This window comes from Miscanthus floridulus, chromosome 8, assembly GCF_019320115.1.
Source record: "Miscanthus floridulus cultivar M001 chromosome 8, ASM1932011v1, whole genome shotgun sequence".
In the NCBI taxonomy this organism is placed as follows: Eukaryota; Viridiplantae; Streptophyta; class Magnoliopsida; order Poales; family Poaceae; genus Miscanthus; species Miscanthus floridulus.
Window position 1 is genome coordinate 43,347,323 of NC_089587.1, and position 20,664 is coordinate 43,367,986.

Here is a 20,664-nt window from a genome sequence, read left to right on the forward strand (position 1 = left end):
TGTATATCTAATTATACTAATTTTATGTCATAAATATTAGTGTTCTTTTTATAATTTATTTTAGCTTAAAAATATTTTAAACTTAAAACATAGAAAATGATTTATTTAGGGATAGAGGGAGTAGATTATTTTGGCATTGATGACTTTGTAGGTGTTGAGGTTGACATCTCAAGGTGCATGTGTCACAGAATTCGTTGAGTCAAACGACAGTGCAACAATGGCCACTCGGAGACAAAAGGCGAAGAATACTTTTAAATCAGGTCAACAACGAAGATCATTGGTGCGACTTATAAAGGTCGCTGATAATTTCAAACTATTTCCATAACATATACATTTAGGGCAACTAGCTCGTTTTGTAAGTGCAAGGCAATGTTATTTTTGGTGATGGTATTGTCAGTGTAGACTTATATATTAGCATATATCAGAAGCAAATAATAATATTCCTACAATCCTAATCTTCCTTTGTTAATTTGTCAGATTTTAGTGGTGTAACGGCTCAGCTGTGTTGCTTACTTGCTTGTGAAGCTTTTGTCCTTTGTTGTGAAACATGTTGCCAGCGGTTAGGACCTCCCCATCTCCATCTCTCATAATCAACATAGCAGATGAAAGTAGAACACATAGACACAAAAGATAGGGAGATTATTCTTTATTTCTCTTAATATTGTGTTTGCAACATAGAGTTCTCATGTATATATAGTCCTACCAAGACCTAAGAATTTGGTAATACCCTACATACAAATGGACTAGGATTAGGATTCTTCCTCCTCCTTTCTTTCTAGGATGGAGTCAATATGTTTTACAACAGTTTTGGATTCACGTCTGGCAAAGGATTTGCAGGAGTTAAATCTCATTATGACTCTTTTTTTAGGTGAGTTTGGGTCGCTGAGCCTATTTGAGCCAAGATGGCATTCATCCTAACGATGCCAAAGCTAAATCTCTTCACTGGTCGAGAATCAACCTATAGTCTCGGTTAGGAAACCCTTTGAGTCTCGGTTTCCCAGCTGGGACTGTGAATCTGGGACTGCGAATCCAGCACTACTACAAAAACATACTTTCTCTATCCTAAAAAAAATGTAATTATCACTTTCAAAGAAGTCGAGCGATTTAAAGTTTAACCAAATCTATATAAAAATACAAATATTCACGATACTAAATAAATATCATTACATTAATTATGGAATATATTTTTTAATAAATATAGTCACTAGTACAGAAAAGATTTTTAGAGGCGGTTAAAATCGATTTTCAAAGGTGGTTTGAAAAAACTGCTACAATGCCACTGATTGTAAAAATAAGTGATTTTCAGAGGCAACTGCCTCTAAAAATCGATTTTCAGAGGCGGTTCTCTTAAGACAACCGCAACTAAAAATCGATTTTCAGAGGTGGTTCACTTAAGTCAACCGTCCCTAAAAATAATTTTTAGAATTTTTTTTAAAATTATTTAGAATCTAATAAAAATAAGAATTTTTTTTATTATAGCCCGAAAGGATGAGGACCGACCATAGCTCATAAGATTATTTTTCACTTGTTTTAAATAAGGGCAGACACTGGGATTCGAACTCACAACCTCTTCCTCATTTGTTTCATCCCCTACCACCGCACTAAACAATCACTTGTGACTAGCTCCACGATGTTGTCTATGTGTACTAATATGTACGAATCTTGTAATCAATATTTTATCTCATAAACAATCTTCAATGAGAAAATTTTCGACTACAAAGTTTTAGATCTCGTTGAGCACTACAACTTTCATATACATTTCTCCATCCAAGATTATTTGAAAAATTCAAAATTTTAAAATTCAAAACCTAAGACTTAATTTATATATTTTGAACCCTAAATGATCTCAAACAAAAATTTTCTCAACTGCAAAGTTTTAGATCTCATCGAGATCAATTTTGTCTTCATTCGACTTCATTTACAAAAACATATGAATTTATTTATGCTGCAGGTATTTTTAAGGATGATTGACTTAGTCAACCGCCTCTGAAAATCGATTTTTAGTTGTGGTTGTCTTAAGAGAACTGCCTCCGAAAATCACTCATTTTCAGAGGTGGTTGACATAAGCAACTGTCCTTGAAAATAGCATTTTCAGAGGCGGTTCTCTTAACGGAACCGTCCCTAAAAATGGATGGATATATTTTTAGAGTCGGATTTCTTAATGAAACCACCCCTGAAAATGGATCTTCAGTGACAGTCATGGAGCTACAGTGCTCCCTGGCAACGTTAGAGGCGACGTGCTAGTTTAACTACCTCTGATAGAAAAGGGAGGCGTCACTAAAAATCTTTTCTGTACTAGTGAGTTAGGGACATAAATATCGATACTATTTTCTATAATTTTAGTCAATTTTTTAAAAGTTTGACTTGTCCCAAATCTAGTATTGCATTCTTTTTTGTACAAAGTGGGTATATCACTGCCGATTGCATTGGAATCAAAAGCGATAATGTATCACTATTTGGTTTGTGGCTACAATCGGTAGTGATAGTCTAAGTAAGTTTTAGTATCGCTTATTGCCACCAGAAATGATATGATATATTATTTCCGGTTCATGGTGATGACTAGAAGTGCAAATCTATTGGCTCGCATGAAAAAATCCAAAACTTTTTTCATATGAAGTAAGATAAATATAATTTTTTTACCAAAATTGTAGAGTCTAAGACCTGAAATTTCGTAGTTGACAACATTTTTATTTGAGATGGCTGATATGACCAAATATTTTAGACATATGAAACAACCTCGGATGAGGAAAAATCAAAATCAAAGTCGTATACTTGACGAGATCTACAACTTTATAGTTGATTTTTTAATTTGAGATTGATTAGAGTGTCACATATGTAATACAAGATTCATAAATGTCAAACTAAAATAATAGTGTTGCGTAACTGAGAATGTAAACGAAGCTATGAGTGAGACTTGATATCATTGGTTCGAGAAATGCACACATTTTTTCGTGACTATATATATTACTGTCAGTGGTTTATTATGGTTAGAACTGGCAACGATAAACCAGGTACAATTTTGAACCGTCAACGATAGGGTTATCATTGTCGGTTAAAAACATACAGTGCCGCATGTCCAGTGCTGGTTCCAAAAACCGCGGTAGGTATTTTTGTAGTAGTGTAATGTTGTCAAATGTATGATGTGTTTAACAATGGGTAACAACGTGATATAAGGTATCAAGCTTTGGTAGTTTGAGCTTGGTCCCCCTCAAAAAAAAAGTTTGAGCTTGGTCAAGATATTTCGGACTAAACAGGCTAGAGGGAAGTAGAAAAAAAGAAAAACAAGATGAAAGTTGATAAAGAAGTGGGTGCACCGTGCAGTTAAACCAAACAGAAGTTGTTGTCAAATATGGGATGTCCAATAACAGGATAGCGACATGTCACAGGATACAGAGCTTACTCAAGCTTTGATTGAGGCATCCTTGAGCTTTGTTCAAAACATGGCAACAACCAATCTAGGGTCACTCTCATGGGCTTATAATTGACAACAAAACCCTACCTTGGTGTAAGCAAATATTATTTATAGAGGAGCTGTCTCTCGATTGAAGATTTCTCAGGAGTTGTACATTATGGAGACCTCATATGTAAGCAGCATCAATTTCTGTAGGCATGCTGGCATGCTTTGTCCAAATTCATACGTGCTTCAAATTCTCGTCTCTTTTTTTGCATCGGACTGTTTTCATTTTTCATACGCGATCCCTGCAGGGTTCATTCATGTATAGAAACATCTTCATCACAAAACATGGCGTGGAGGCTTCTACTATATATATCCCACTAATATTTTGTTGCAAACTGGCAGGGTACACTACATATCGCTGTACTCTTTCTAGATTTAAATTTTGTTCCCAGACAATGCCATTGTGAAATATTGAAATGAAAATATATATGGTCCTTCTCTTCAATTATCCGTTTGTATTTTTCCAAGTTTGTTTACTAGTAAGATATTATAATCTGGAGTCTAGACTAATGCACTCTATATTGCCTACTCAGTGTTCCGCATGCACTAAACCTTGGTTACTGTATAAAATCCACTGAGGAACATAGTACATTAAATCTATTACTACATGGTGTCTTTCAGGTCTCCAATTAATTAGCTAGCTAGGGTTATAGAGTATCCTTTGGTAAGTGGAACTAAAACTCCGCGCCATCTTCATTCTTGATACTACCATACCACCTTCTCTCCTCGACGCAAATTAAACTGATGTCGTCGCTTAAGGGCGGTGGGCGCTCATTCACATGATAGGCAGCTAGGCATCATGGATAACTGAAGCAATGCACGAACGCACAGTAATTGATGGAGAAACCTTTGATGGTGTCGTTAATCTTTACTAATTAGCTTTACAGAAGAGGCAAATTAACTCACATCGAGAATGTGAACAGAGACAAAAAGAAAAATAGAACCAAGGATGAATAGTACACCACCTCAGGATGGTTTGGCCTTCCATTCTCGGATGGTGAGCTTGATACCGCGTCCATCTCGTCATTTGATTATAAACCCTAAAGTATGGCAAGAGGCATTGACCTGACTTTAATTAATTAGGTCCATTGTGCAGTACGCAAAATGATATAGATTTTTGTTTGACGATAGCTGGAATGAGCATTTCGAGGGCAATTATACTTATTACCTCGCCACGCGTTCATCTGAACTGAAGTACTCCTGTGTGACTAGGAAAATTTGGTATCAAGCTCAGTATTTCACACAGTAATTTTGATCTTAATTATATATGATTGTGCTAGCTGTTGGTCAAACTTCTTACATTTTGACCGTCAGTATCAATTGCTGCGAGTGGGTTAAATCATTTGTTCAATGAACTAATGTAGAGATAAAGGTAAATCATCAATTGGGGTCATATTTTCAGACAAGAAGGGTGTAAGACAAGGTGATTCAGTACTATCCCTTATACTATTCAATATAGTAGTCACTTCGTCAGAACTGATAATCACTGCCGGGTGGGAACCCCCTATCACTATCGGAATTCATGCCGGTAGAAGTTAATCGGCAGTGACGGGGTGGCCTATCACTGCCAGTTTGGTGACCCAGCAGTGATAATAAGCACAACATTGCCGAGTCAAAGCATCACCAGGCAGTGGTACTCATGGCTATCACTACCGGGTTTGCTCATCAACCGGCAGTGATACGGTGAATGTCACTACTGGTTTAGGCCATGATCCAGCAGTGGCACTTATGGCAACACACTGCCGGGTAAGTGCACACTGCTAGTGAATTGTTCAGTGCCACTGCCTGTCCAATACCACACCTTGCAGCTATTATTATAACACAACTGAGAATTCTCATTGCCATCACATTTCACACACGATAGAATACACAATATATAACTAGAAAGCTCAAACTTAATAGTTAGGGATAATGAAGTCATTACAAACCAAAGTCCCAGTAATCTTAGTCTCTTACACTCTTAAATTATTACAAACTATGTGGAGCACACCCACTACTCTTAGTCCCTTTCACCACATGAATGACATGGTCCATGTAGTGAAGATCCCCTGTTGTGTATCCGAGTTCATCATTTAAGTATATCAACGCATGAATTAGTGCATTCTCTCTTGTGTTACAAGAACGGGCACGCGGTCTACCATAGAATGAACAAGCTGGAGGCACTACAAATGGGCTAGGACCTAAAGCAAAATTCAAGTAACCATGCAATCCTTTTGTCGTGGTCCTTGAACCTGCATAGTACTAGAGATACCCTGAGTTTCTCCGCTGCTTGAGTTAGAATGGCTTGGAAGCTACACGTAGCGTATGTCAAATCATGAAATAGAACCTGCAAGTGGTGTCAACAAATAGAATATGAGAAAGTTGAACGAAAAATTTTATATTATATATATATATATATATATATATATATATATATATATATATATATTGTCATTGCCCCTAGCAGCACACTAATTGCTGCCACATCTGCATTGCCCTCATGGAGAGCTTCACGCCAAACGGTTGACGAGTTAGGAATTATGTATCCATTGATGGCAAGCTCCTGTATATACATTCTCATAGAATTTCTCTAAATAGTTATTTCATCCAGCGCCCTTGTTCTCACAACACTAATTTCTACGAAGTCTTTAGGCCCATCCCATCTTGCCACAATGTTGAAAGAGATAACACAACGAAATCCCTATCCACCATGGACCATAATTGTGTGATGCTTAATTTTAGTAACTCCGAGAAACCATAGTGTATCTTCAAGCCATCTAATCAGCTCAATCAGCTAAGGTAAATTACAAAAGTGTGTTAGGATGAAATCGAATGTGTAACACCCTCGGTGCTACATTGTACAGTTTTTGCTAAAACACTGCATGAGCATCATACTTGTGTGTCAATGTGTGTAATATAGGGTGTAAATCAATATAAGGCACTTGAAACGTTCATCTGAAACAAGAAACGAGTGTTGCATTTTATGCCACGTTGTATCACTTAAGTTTCCAAACTGAATTTTTATTGATCGAAAATGCTATGGAACGCATATGCGGAACGTTAGTAAAAGTTGTAGCACGAACTTCGTAGGCGACGATGAAATACGTGCGGTCGAGGACGGAGTTCGCTAGCTAGTGTATCAAGTACCTTGGAAATGGAATTCGACGCGAAACCGTTTGAAACTTAGTCGATTCTCGTAAGTCTAAAAATGGGTCGACGAAGCCATGTTCGACTAATTTTTGTAGAACGATCGGGTTAAGTAGTGGCAAGATGTTTTAGCTTAGTTTGATAGCCCTATGTACCCTCTTGAGTATAGAATAATTGGTTTGGCATTTGGATCATCGAGTTTGAGTTTTTGAGCCGCTTTAAAAAGCGTGTGGGTCACGTTTTGAGCAATGCTAGCGCTTGGGCGCGGTCACCCTGCCGGCTCTCGGCGTGCTGCGCTGAACCGTCGTTGCGCCTACGCGTGCATGCCCGCGCGCATGGCCATGGCTCCTGCTGCCACACCCTGGCTCGCGCTCACGCTTGCGCACACACGCGTCCAATCACGGGGTCCCGCCCATCGTCGCCGCGCACTGGCCGTTCGGCCACCACTGCCGCCTGAACCGCTCCGCTGTTGCCGCTCCTGGTGCGCGACTCGCGCACACATGCACACGCTAGGGTCTAGCGGGCCTGGCTATTCTGTCTCCTCCATCATGTCCGCCTACAACCGCTGCCCGCCGTCGCGTCTGCTTGCTCTTTTGGTTCACCACGCTACCCCCGAACTGGTGTCGCCGCTCGCCCAAGCGCGCTCACACGCACCGCCTGCACAGCTACTGCTCCCGTTGACGCTTTGACTACACGCGCATGGGTTGGCCCCGCCGGCCCTCGCCTTCACGTTTGCGCGTGAGGACACGCCATGTTTCCGTCGCGTCGCCTAGAGGATCACCGGTCGGTTGTGCCACGCCAAGGCCTAACTCACTGAGTCAGTCCCCTCTTGCAATTGCCCACATTTGGAGGACGAGTGGGGGCCAGCGCAATTGGGAGCGGTAGTGACTCAATTAGGGTTTCGATGTTGTTGCTCTTAACCTGTAGATGGATACCAGGCAGCGGTAGAGGCGAGGTGTTAGGTGATTTCGTCGGCATCGGGTTGCCGCGGCCAGACCCCGCCGTGACGCATGGCCACGCCATCATGCTATGCCATTCTTGGCGTTTGTTACCTCAATCTGTTGCGCATTGCACGTAGAGGCTCATGGGGGTGCTGGTTGGTGCCGGAGAGGTCTATGCTCGTCGGTGTTTGGCCGATGAGGCCGCGACCTCTGTTAGCCCAGCCAAGGAGTTTGAAAAGCATGAATTCAAATAGAAGCAGGGTTCTAGATGCGAAGACAGTGACTCATTTAAATAGTGCTCGGGTGAGCTTCATGAATAGGAGAAAGAATGGGGACTCATTTGCAAAAGCGCCAGCCGTGAGTGGGTCTCCCTACGCTGGGCCGCTGTCGTGGGCGCGGGCCACCGCATGGGCCATGCTGGGGTGCGCGCGTGGGTCGTGGTGGTGGGTTGAGCCGCGTCGCGAGTTGGGCCGCGCAGTAGAATACGTTTTCCAATTTTCCAGTGAATTGCAAATGTTTATTCAATATAGTTTTAGCTACACTTTGATAAATTGTAGTAAATCTTGTAGATATCCAAAAATAGTGAAACCAAGTTTGTTAGGTTCACAAAAATGCCATCTATCTGTTAGTGTAGTTAGATTACAGTTAACTATGATAGTGATGGGCTCATAAATTCAAACTAGAGAGATTAATATTATGTTGATTAATATTTGTAGGAATTTTTGTGGTAAATTGATGATAGCTATAGCTATGAAAATTTTACAGTAGGCTCACTGAATTATTCTGTACTTGCTGTAAATTTTGTAGCCCTAGAGTAGGTTGATAAATAGAGTAGCTATTATCCTTGTTTTATCATATATAACGTAAATCAGCATTAGGAGTAAGAATACTTATAGTTGCTATGATAATGTATGTCATGCTTCATACTTGTTATTGGTAACAATAGATAACTTAGTGCCTTGGTTGGTAGAACTAGCTTAGTAGTTAGATAGATGTATTTTTATTTTAAGAGTTGTTGTTGCCGTATTACTAAGCATTGCACCATCATTTCATGCATGTAGATCATTAATTGGTAGAGTTCGTGCCCGTGGATGAATAGGAGTATGAGGAGGTCATTAAGGAGTACGAGGAGGAGATCCTCGTGTAGGAGGGAGTCCCAGAGCCTTTTGTTGTTGACTTTGCTAACCCGTCGCCTGCCCAAGGTAAGCCCCGGTGCATAACCCCTATTTTTACTGATCACTGAATATATATATATATATATATATATATATGTTGTGCATTTACGTTATAGGCATTCTATGGAAACTACATGCATAAATCTAATTACATATGAGTCCTACTAGCATAGGTCGAGTAGTTGCTATGCTCAGGATGTCGGTAGCGTGAGTAACCTGTCGTTACTCACAAATAGGTGATAATTATGATCACTCATGATAAAATGATGTAAAGGTAAATGGTGACCGGGCAGGGATGTGGTTTGGGTCCTGGTGGCTGTAAGGGTTTGTGTCATGCGGCCAACAAGGCATGACTTGGTTACACTTTTTCCCTGTCCATGTCGATTAAGGACCGGTCGTTGCAACGGATGCTAGGCAAGTCACAGATCTATTGTCCCGAGCACATACTTGGGTATGGGCATAGGGAAGACTTGTTGCTCTCTTATTGTGGATCCGGCTCTTTCTGGACCGACTGATTGGAGGCAGAGATGGTGGAGGTCCTTGAACTGCACTGAGTCCGGGGCTCAGGAGTGGGGGCTTGGAGTCCAAGTTTGGACGGGGACCTCGACACCTAGGACAGGATGGTGATGGGTTGGTCCTACTTGTGCCTGGGGTAGAAGCGGGGCATGTGTTTTTGGGGCACCCAGCTAGGCACATTGGTTCACGAATCGCCACCGAGTCGGTATGACTTGTCTTAACTCTAGCATCGTAGTAAGAATGGAAAGATGAAAGGTGATGAAATGGAACTGATTGCTCAACTCTTGCTTGAAGGTAGAACAAGTGCTTACATAGACTAGCTAGTTAATGAATTAATACAGGCTAATAATAATATCATAAATAAGGACTCACTCATAGTATTGCTTTCTGCCAAAAAGGAAACCAGCAAACCATAAAGCTTATTATATTCCTTGGAGTCGAGAAATTATTCCCACTAGGTCGGATAAGTCTTGCGATTACATTGTGTACTCAGGGTTTATTTACCCCTGTTGCAGGTAATGCAAGAGAAGTACCTTTGTGTGGAGGATTCTTCTGGTGGGCACAGACGGATCCTCGTTTCTTATCGCTAGATGTTTATTTCTAATTCCGTTGTTTATTATTCCGCACTCTGACATTTGGTAATGTAATAATATACTTTTTAAGAAACTCTGATATATGAAATAGATAAGTATTGTAACTCGTTCTCATTATTGGATCCTCGGGAAAAATGTGGATCTTTCAGGTTCTCCCTCGGGGTGTGCCCGACGGATACCGCCCACTGTAGCTTACTTTCGGGGTGCTTAGTGTCTGGTGGAAGACGAGCACCTCCGTAAGCATGTTATTTTGGGCGGTGCTGCCACAGAATGTACATTAAATTAAGCGTAAGATAAGATTACTTACTATAGCCAAAAATGGGAATTGTGTCGGCTGCAAAGTTGGAGCGAACGGCACAGCACCACAGAGAAATCCAAGTGCCTAAGGAGGAAGTGAGGGACCCTGCATGACTGATCATGAATACACAAGTTATATTTCTCATAGGAGTCAGAAATCGGTTCCATATCAACTTCATCCATCTTGTAATATGCTATGCATGGTAGCAATTTCCCTTTAGTATTTCATCGTTCCTGATAATATCCAATGCCAATTTGTATGTAACATATTCTCTCAAGAGACCAATATTGTAAAGATTATTTATATACCACCAAGTTATGTGCATTGGAGACCATAGTTTTGGAACAGAGAACCATATTCAGAATCTTATTCACAAAAACATGTCACTAAGGCAAGAGAATCAAACCATAAGGTTAGAACCCGACTATAAACATAAGTGTGTGATGCAAATACTACTTAAAAATAATAACAAAGAGACAGCTAAAGGCAAGAGTTCACGAACTGAATCTAACAGCAGCCTAATCACAAGGGTTCCATTTTTTTATTATGTGAATGATATTTGAAAGAAAAAGTTAAATAAAAATTATACTTAGGGCTGACAACTATGTGTGGCAGATGGGCACAGGGGTGCGCGTAGCTAATCCTAGGATAGGGACGGGATGAGGGAGGGCACACGACTGAACAGTGGATGGGGTCATGGTAGGGGTAAGCTGGCAGAGACGCTCTTAGAGCTCCTCTGGTCGGCACAGATGCAGACGGCGGCCCTGAGGGAGATGAAATGTTGGTGCTAGGGAGACAAATGGGAGAGCGGGGAACATAAATTTCCAATGTATAGGGAAAGGACATTACTGCAGGTTCACAGACCCGATAGTGATACTCTATCACTACCAGTGCAAAAAATTCACCCGATAGTGATAACCTAGTATCATTGCCGGGTCAGAGATTCAACCAGTAGTAATGCTCTTAGATCACTATCGAGTGATGTCTTGATCCAGCTAGTGATATACAGTTAAAGCCTTTATTTCTCTAAATTTGGTTTGACCAGTGTCCCGGACCATTCATCCCCAATCTCTCATCCTTGTCTCCCTTATTGTAGCCAGTTTTGCCTGAGAAGGGAGGTTTCCTCGTCGTATAGATGATGTCCGCATCTAGGCCCTTGGCCTCGCATGGAGTTTGTCAACGACTGATGTCGGAGCTCCCTCTCATGACATGCAAAAAATGTAAGTAGCAAACTATGTTGGAGTTCAGGGTGAAGAAGGAAGGTCCCAACTATGGCCGCATCTTCTACAACTGTCTGGATCACAAGGTTAGGTCCTGTTGGCTATGATTTTTCTTGTGATTCTTAGACCATTTTTGTGATGATTTTGATTCAGAGTTCAGGTATAGGTGTTCTAATTTTAGTGGGATGTGGTAGTGGAATAATATGTTCAGCTACTAAAAATCATGGCCGCAAACTAGGAGGAATAATATGTTCAGCTACTAAAAATCATGGCTATGGAGGCTGATTAGAGTGCACCTTATGTGCATGGAGAGGTGAATCAAAATAAGCTTATCGGTGAAGAACCGATGAAGAATTTCTCTGTTTTAGTTGGAATAGAGGTGAAATCTTTGTTCTGTTGAAGTGCATTGTAGGTCTAGATTGTTTAGTGCTATCTGGGACTGTCTAGCATTGTATCGAGGCCCTAAATGTTTCGGTTACATATTTTGCCTCTAGTTCTAATTCAGAAAGTTTATATTGTGTATCCATCCAAGTTTTTAGCTAGAATTTTTCAAAATAATTCTAAAAATTATGAAAGATTTGGGATGCTCTAATATCACTTCTGGTGCAATTTGTAAATCGGTAGTGATGCTAGGCATGCCAAAATTTATTTAAACTATAGAAAATAGGGAATCATTTGAAGTCTACAAACACAGTACAAAGACTACAAACATACAACCTTTTAGGTCAATGTTATAATCAAAATCTACAAACACACATTACAATGTAACCACCTCTGAACATTCTTATAGCACCCGAGTGGGGTCTCAAAGGTGCAAGAGCATGTCGGAGGGAGTAGGAGAGAACCAACTAGGGTGCATAAGGGTTTGGAGCATGTGATGAGCAAGTGGTCGCTGCTATCTCAATGCAGATCTACAACCATTAGGAGCCATGATGAGCAACTCTGTGACCCTGGCTGAAACATAGACTAACAACCAACCAGGGCACCTGAATAGCATTATATTGCTAACAGCACACCCAACCTTTAGCTGTGTCTCCATCTTCACAAACATTCTTCTACTACCACTAATGTGCATCATCTTGACTATGCATAATGAAATGTGTATGTCAAGGACTTTCTCACACAAAAGAGCCATATATGTGCATACTATAAGTGGCAAAGACATTGTGATGAGGTATCTTTCATACTAAATCAGTCAGTAGGGGGACCTCATCTTTGGCCATGGAGGCATCTAGACAGCCACTTTTTATAACCAAAAGCAATGGTGGTAGGTGAGATCAATGGTGGAGAATTAATGATATGATAGTTCGGATGCATCTAATGGTTGGAAAGAATACTGATGGGTTAGTACAAAAACCAGTAGCGATATGCAAAATGTCACTGCCAGATAGTGCTTGACTCAACAATGATATATCACTGTCGGGTCGTAGCATGAGCCAGTAGTGATATCTTAGCTATCACTACCGGTTATTGCCTTGAATTGGTAGTGATATATGATTGTCAGGTTGTGGTTGGAGCCAACAGTGATAAGTACCATCACTATGGGGTGAATAGCTTCTAGCCAATCTTCTAAACTGTGGGATTATGACCTGGCGGTTTCTACGTCTAGGATGATACTGCTCCTACTTTCTCCCATGACCTCCTTGAGTGTCCCATCCTCACCAAGGATATTGTGCCCCACTCAGAGTCAGATAATGCAGAGAACTTGGTGGGGGGAAAATCAACCACCACAAGTCCAAGAGTGTGACAAGGAAAATCCTGCTCCTCACCTTCAATGAGCACCAAATTCAGCCTCTTTGGGAGTGAGCGCACTCGAAGTACAAGTTTTCATGGTTGAGCGAACCCACTCGCGAGACTGATGAGCACTTGTCCTAGAAGGATTCCATCGAGAGGGTCAACCATGTGCTTGTCGTCGGTTCCCACATCACCACCATATGCACCGTCCCTACCTCCTTTCATCTAGTAGAAACCTCCAAAAGCTAGACATGTAAGTCTTCAATACTCTTCTTGTTGGCATTATCTTGTCTTCGACTAGAATCTAATGGACTACTTTATCTTTTGACAAGACTTCTCGAACTGTCGTTTGAGAGCTCCCCCAATGTTGGGGAAGCCATTATTAATTCCCCTAGGGAGACAGGTACTCTACTACTACTGCGGGGCACTTGGCCATGAACCCATCCAAATCGACGTGGTCGAAGAAGAGGAAGGCCAGTGAGGTTCCTCCCACAATAGTTGTTGCCACTACGAAGGTGAAGAATAAGAAATGGCAGAAGGTCCAACCACCACACCCCAAGGACCCTAGGAGGTTTTAGGTGCTTTCAATGGCATGGAATGACTCACGCTAGAGAAATATTTCTCTAGCTCTGAGTCTACAAAACTTGAGCTCCACCAAAATCATGCCCGAACTTGAGTACCATAGAAAGCACGCCTGAGGTGATCTTCACATGCATCATGCCCTTAGAGCCTAGACTGTTGTTCCCTTGCCTAAGGGAGGGGGCGGTGCTCCGAACATCATCATGAAGGCTAAGGTTGAGGACAGGATCGAAGGCCATCATCTCTAAACCTAAGGCTACAATAGAGGTTGATCCCTTGGTGCGCCCTTAATGCTAAAGGTCCCTGCATTTGGTGAACCATCGGATCAAGGATGACAGCGCAGGATACCCCTAGAGTAGAACCATTGCTTCGCTTTTCCCAACAAAGAGAAGGGAAAAAGTCAAAGGCATGTGGCCTCTTGGGTGAAGGTTTCACATATCTCCAAAAGTGGTGGAGATGTGCGTTTGCATCCACATGGGCTTTCCCATGGAAGGGGCTAGCTTGCACCATCATGATCAACAGCCGTCCTGAGTTTGAAGTTCGCATCCCGCTGATGACATTGGGACCTATGGCCACTTTAGCGGTAGAGGAGGCAGAGAACTCACTGATGGTCTTGTTGGCCATGGCACGGTGGGTGGTGGCAAACTTTGAAGGAATACAGGATCGATTACTGACAAGGTTCATTGAGGAGGGACTGACATGTGATCGAACCCTTCTCAAGATTGCCTTAGGGTGTTCGTTGAAGTTTTTAGGCAAGTCAAAAGTGATCATGTGCTACCCTGTTGCAAAAGGGGAGTGAAAGCACAAGATAAGCCCGCTAAAGAACGGTCAATTGATTGATACGTCTAGTCAAGAAATCTATTGATCATAAATTCTAGGCCAATTGGTTTCCCCGATGACGGTGCTAGAAATGTTTGTTGATGTTTCCTATGACTATTGGATATTTCCACAAGTACACAGAAAATATCAAAGTAGCACTTCACTTGGGAGTATTCCGAGGTCCTATTTATAATTCCCGTGAGAAAGCGTATGGCTAAGATAGTTGATGAATAGAGATACTTATGACTTTGTTCTCAAACAATTGTATGACCTTAGTCAGGGGTTATACTTCTGTGGCGCATGTTTTCTTTGGAACGATAGGGTAAAGATAGGTGGAATGCCAAAGAAGATAACTTTGTCAAGGAGTATGACGTAGATAGTGGGAGAGCGAGCAAAAGAGAGTCCTATGTAACTTTTACTAAGCAAGCACAACTTAGAAATAACTTAGCAACTCAGTTATACCAAAGATTAGAAAGAGTTCTTTAGCACTTCGAGGCACAACCCACCTAGCCAATCCAAGGGGATTAATTGAATGTAATTGCCACGAGCCCTATGATTTAAGAACTAGACCTAACATGGTGGAATACAGAGGATTGACTAAGCTGTCACCACCTACCACCTACCACTGACTATCTGGAGGTCTAGCTGTATCCATAGGCAAGTTATAGCCTAAGCACCATGCTAATCTATAAACTCACTACTTCAATCTGAGCTCCGGTGAAATGAGATTGAAGCAACCTAACTAGATGGTGGAACCCGTGCTAAAGAAGATCAAGCTAACCAAAAGATAACTTATGCTACTAAGCTTAGAACAAGCTCCAAAGCACACTTAAGCTAAAATTGGGGTGGAATTCCTCCAACCAAACGCGACCTTACAACAGCAAAGTGTCTTAAAAGATCTGAGTATAAATATAAACATGTGTTATAATATTCATACAAAAATTGTCTCCATATATAATTTAGTTGTCCTAGTCCAGTAAGCTTACGTCCAACTTGCATACACGGCCCACAGGATGGGACACAAAGCCGAGCACTGTGCCAATCAGGAGAAACTCCGCCAAGGAAAAAAAATGCCAGACCAGAAAAGTTCTAAAGAAATGCAATCCCAAGATATTCTGATGAAGCTTCTTAATTACCACCATTTGATGCCGGATACCGCAACTTGCTGTGAGCCTAACGGTTAATTCACACTATTCTCAAAAAAAAACGGTTAATTCACACTTAGCATGATGCATTTTGTAGCACGTAGTATAGATTAGTTGAGATGTAAGCAAGAGAGGTTGGATCCCTCTACCAACGCAACGGGCTTGCGGCCTGTGGTTCATTAAAAGACCCCACATGGCATGGGCTCGATCGACGAACACGGTGCTGGCAATGGCAGATTCCTGGCTCGATCCCCCTCCAAGTCAAGGCAGCATGCCCTAGCATGAAATTAATGCACAAATCAGGTCAAAGCTTGCAGCATATACTATGCTCCTGCAGCTAAAAAAAATAAAGCCGTGTGAAGTTTTTTAAAAAAGTTCAACTTTCTCATTTTTTTTATTTTTTTCTTCTAATAAAGAAAAGAGAGATTGGCAGTGTAGGCAGTGGCCACTGGTAGTGTGTCCTGAACTAGCTGTTGCACTTGCACTGCAGATCTCTCTCCTGCTCTATAAAACCCTCCTAGTGAACTCCATGAGGCTTTACTCTGGAGTCTAGAGTCTGGAGCCTGTAGTACAGCAGTAGCAATAGCAACCAAGCCAAGCTACTCACTACTACTCTCCACTGTATCTCTACTATCCTCAAACTCAACCAGCTAGCCACTGTGTGTGAGCTCATCTCTAGAAACCAGAGTGTGTGCTCTTGTGAGAGTGTGCGTGCGTGCTCACGAAAGTCCGTGTGTGGCTCTGTGTGCATTGCCTCGTCCGAGGCAGTTGTACTCGTCACACCGTACCTTTCTTGGATCTGAAGCTCAGAAGAAGCTGCTAGACTGCTCTCATCAGGTTACAGGGTATGTGTAATGCATGGTCTGATTGGTAGATCCTTTTGTTCATTGTTAAGACTACATTTGGCGAGTTCATAATCGGTATGCTATGATGTTTGCAGGTGATTAAGTTCACCTGAAGTAAGATACTGAAGATCTAGACAGCTGCTGCTGCTGCTGCTAGCAGCTAGCACCATCACTTCACTAGCACAGCCTAAGGTCTTCGAAAGGCCAGGCAGAGGAGGCTGTGGTGTTCTCGGGAGCAACACGCTTAAAGGGCTGCGCCTCCGAGAGCGCGCCCTCTCATCGGGAGATCGGCTGCTAGCCCCAACGTGCATCCATGGCGCCGCCGAGCTCGTGGTGGGGCAGCGAGGAGCAGCGCGGCACGCCGGTGGTGGTGAAGATGGACAACCCCTACTCCCTGGTGGAGATCGACTGTCCCGGCATGCCGCCCTCCGACAAGGCCCGGGGCAAGAACGCGAAGCAGTTCACGTGGGTGCTGCTCCTGCGCGCGCACCGCGCCGTGGGGTGCGTGGCCTGGCTGGCCGGTGGGTTCTGGGGCGTCCTGGGCGCCGTGAACCGCCGCGTGCGCCGCAGCCGCGACGCGGACGACGAGCCGGATGCCGAGGCCTCGGGCCGCGGCCGGGTCATGCTGCGGTTCCTGCGCGCGTTCCTGCTGCTCTCCCTGGCCATGCTGGCCTTCGAGACCGTGGCGCATCTCAAGGGGTGGCAGTTCCCGCAGCACCTGCCGGGGAACCTCCAGGAGCTGGAGGAGCAGCTGCAGCACCTCCCCGAGCACCTGCGGCACCTCCCCGAGAACCTGCGGCAGCTCCCCGACCACCTCCGCGTGCCGGAGCGGCAGGAGATCCAGGGGTGGCTGCACCGCGCGTACGTGGCCTGGCTGGAGTTCCGCGTCGACTACATCGCCTGGGCCATCCAGAAGCTGTCCAGCTTCTGCATCCTGCTCTTCATGGTGCAGTCCGTGGACCGCATCGTGCAGTGCCTCGCGTGCTTCTGGATCAAGATCCGCGGCATCAAGCCTCGTATCCCGGCGTCGTCCGGCGGCAAGCCTCGTGGAACTGCAAGGGAGAGCGCGGATGTCGAGAACAACGGTGACGCCGACGCCGACGATGCCGACGGCTACTTCCCCATGGTGCTCATCCAGATGCCCATGTGCAACGAGAAAGAGGTCAGTATAGTGGCACATACTCACAGCTCAGTCAGTGCTTCTTAGGACGTGACGTGACGGACGCATGAATTTGCCCGCAGGTGTACGAGACGTCGATCTCGCATGTGTGCCAGATGGACTGGCCGCGGGACCGGCTGCTGATCCAGGTGCTGGACGACTCGGACGACGAGGTGTGCCAGATGCTGATCAAGGCGGAGGTGACCAAGTGGAGCCAGCGCGGCGTCAACGTCATCTACCGCCACCGCCTGTCGCGCACCGGGTACAAGGCCGGCAACCTCAAGTCCGCCATGGCCTGCGACTACGTCAAGGACTACGAGTTCGTCGCCATCTTCGACGCCGACTTCCAGCCCAACCCGGACTTCCTCAAGCTCACCGTGCCACACTTCAAGGTACCTATCTATACCTTTTTTACTACTACATGCACCGATCTCGTTGTAGCTCGATCATCGGTCTTCACATCATAGCTTAGCGCTAGCCTCAGATCTCAACGTCGGTGCAAGTATATTATATGACTGATGGTGCCTTCTAGTAGCTAGATTGATCGAGATTGGTGCACGCGTAAACTATTCCATAAACATGTGATCTACAACTTGGTTCATGAGCCTAATTAAAGCCATGACTTCGAGATCAGTAGCTCATTCTAGCTAGCTAGTCAGTACGTCGTTTAGCTCATTTCTCAGTCTCAGTGGAGAAAAAAAAAACAAATAGGTACGGTGACGTGTTGAAACACCGTTTAGCCATGAGACAGGAAACTGCCATGCATGATATAGTCACTCCAAATCTGACTTCTAGCTAGTACTAGTAGGCATGACATCACCTATATGTATCTCCAAATCTCAGATTCGATCGGTTGACTTAGGCAGTCAGGCCATTGGTTGGGGGTGCACATCAATAGATACTAGGTGTTTATATTAATGACAAAAGAATGGACACCTTAATCACCTCGATCGTAGGACTATACATAGTATCTTAATCTAGATCCACATGACATGGTAGCTAATGAGACAAAGTAGGCTTATCTTTGACAAATCTCCAAACGCCCGATTTATCCATGCATGCATGGGCTAGCTAGCTGACTGAACCGACGACGACGTGATCCGACTGGCGGTGCAGGAGGACCCGGAGCTTGGTCTGGTCCAGGCTCGTTGGAGCTTCGTGAACAAGGACGAGAACCTGCTGACCCGGCTGCAGAACATCAACCTGTGCTTCCACTTCGAGGTCGAGCAGCAGGTCAATGGCGTCTACCTCAACTTCTTCGGCTTCAACGGCACGGCCGGCGTGTGGCGCATCAAGGCGCTCGAGGACTCGGGCGGCTGGATGGAGCGCACCACCGTCGAGGACATGGACATCGCCGTCCGCGCGCACCTCAACGGCTGGAAGTTCATCTTCCTCAACGACGTCAAGGTTTGTCCATCTCGATCAGGTTATTAGCTATGGTGTTAGACATTGTGATCGAGCTGTGACACATGCATGTGTGTGCGCATATATGCAGGTCCTCTGCGAGCTGCCGGAATCTTACCAGGCTTACAGGAAGCAGCAGCACAGGTGGCACTCCGGCCCCATGCAGCTCTTCCGCCTCTGCATCCCGGCCATCTTCAGGTCCAAGGTAACGATGAGCATCCAACAACCAATTAGCATGCATCTGTGCACATCCATCCACTACCATTTATTTTATGAATCGAAATGGATGCATGCATGCATACGTGCAGATCCCGTTCTGGAAGAAGGCGAACCTGGTGATGCTCTTCTTCCTGCTGCGCAAGCTGGTGCTGCCCTTCTACTCCTTCACGCTCTTCTGCGTGATCCTGCCGCTCACCATGTTCGTGCCAGGAGGCGGAGCTGCCCATCTGGGTCATCTGCTACATCCCCGTGCTCATGTCGCTCCTCAACATCATGCCAGCGCCCAAGTCGTTCCCGTTCATCATCCCCTATCTCCTCTTCGAGAACACCATGTCCGTCACCAAGTTCAACGCCATGGTGTCTGGCCTCTTCCAGCTGGGGAGCTCCTACGAGTGGATCGTCACCAAGAAGGCGGGCCGCACCTCGTCCGCCTCCGACATCCTCGCGCTCGCCGAGGCCGACGCCCACGCGCCGCCGCCGGCCAAGCTCGTGCGCGGCGTCTCCGAGGGCGGACTCCAGGAGTGGAGCAGGCTCAGGGAGCAGGAGGCCGCCGAGTGGGCCAACAAGGAGGACGCCGCCGCGGCTCTAGCTGCCGCCGCCGCCGCGCCGGTCACGCCCAAGAAGAGCGGCAAGGCCAAGAAGCCCAACCGGATCTTCAAGAAGGAGCTCGCGCTCGCGTGCCTCCTCCTCACGGCCGCCACGCGGAGCCTGCTCTCCAAGCAGGGGCTGCACTTCTACTTCCTGCTCTTCCAGGGCGTCACGTTCCTCGCCGTCGGCCTCGACCTCATCGGCGAGCAGGTCAGCTAGCCGCCGCCGCCACAAGAATAAAAACTTAATTAGCGGCCGGCTCGCCATGCACGGCGTCGATCGATCCAGTAGGCCACATGCACAGTCAGTCTCACATGCATGCGTGCAGGTGTAACCATCACCATGGAAGGCGCAACTGGCGATGGACGGATCGGATTAATTTTTAGACTTTCTTCTCTTAATTTTATTTATCCTTTTGATATTTTTTGTTCAGAGATCAAATTAAGAGTCTGTGTGGTGAACCTTACTCTTCTGTTCTCTAGCTAGTGCTTCTGTGTTGCTACTAGGGGAGGCGGTTCATTACATTCGTATATCAGTACTGCTCTATGTATTCAGTAGCCTTCTTTGTTTTCTTTCAACATTACATATGGTGTAACAGATACTTGTCAATGGATAAATCAATAATCTTGTATGCTTTCAAATGTCCATGAGTAAGTTCCATCCTGTGTGGTCGTTAACTCTAATCAAATTTGTTGTTGTTGTCGTCAATGGCATAACTCAAATCGATCTGAAGTTTGTGGATTATTTAGGCCACAGAGAGATAGCCAAGAAGGAACCCTAAAGAATATGTTTCGGAATCTCAAAGCACTTGGTGATATGGTTGGTTTTCAATTCCTAAACTTTAAT

The 20,664-nt window shown here is 44.5% G+C and overlaps 1 protein-coding gene across 1 annotated transcript; it reads left to right on the forward strand.

Moving 5' to 3' along the window:
• Positions 1–16,170: 16,170 nt before the first annotated feature.
• LOC136471793 (probable xyloglucan glycosyltransferase 3) lies at positions 16,171–20,459 on the forward strand. The gene is given in 7 exon segments (XM_066469543.1): positions 16,171–16,448; positions 16,544–17,610; positions 17,691–17,999; positions 18,724–19,014; positions 19,103–19,216; positions 19,320–19,439; positions 19,441–20,459. Coding segments are annotated over 6 exon segments (2,280 nt in total). The 5' UTR covers positions 16,171–16,448; positions 16,544–16,761; the 3' UTR covers positions 20,038–20,459.
• The last annotated feature ends 205 nt before the right edge of the window (positions 20,460–20,664 follow it).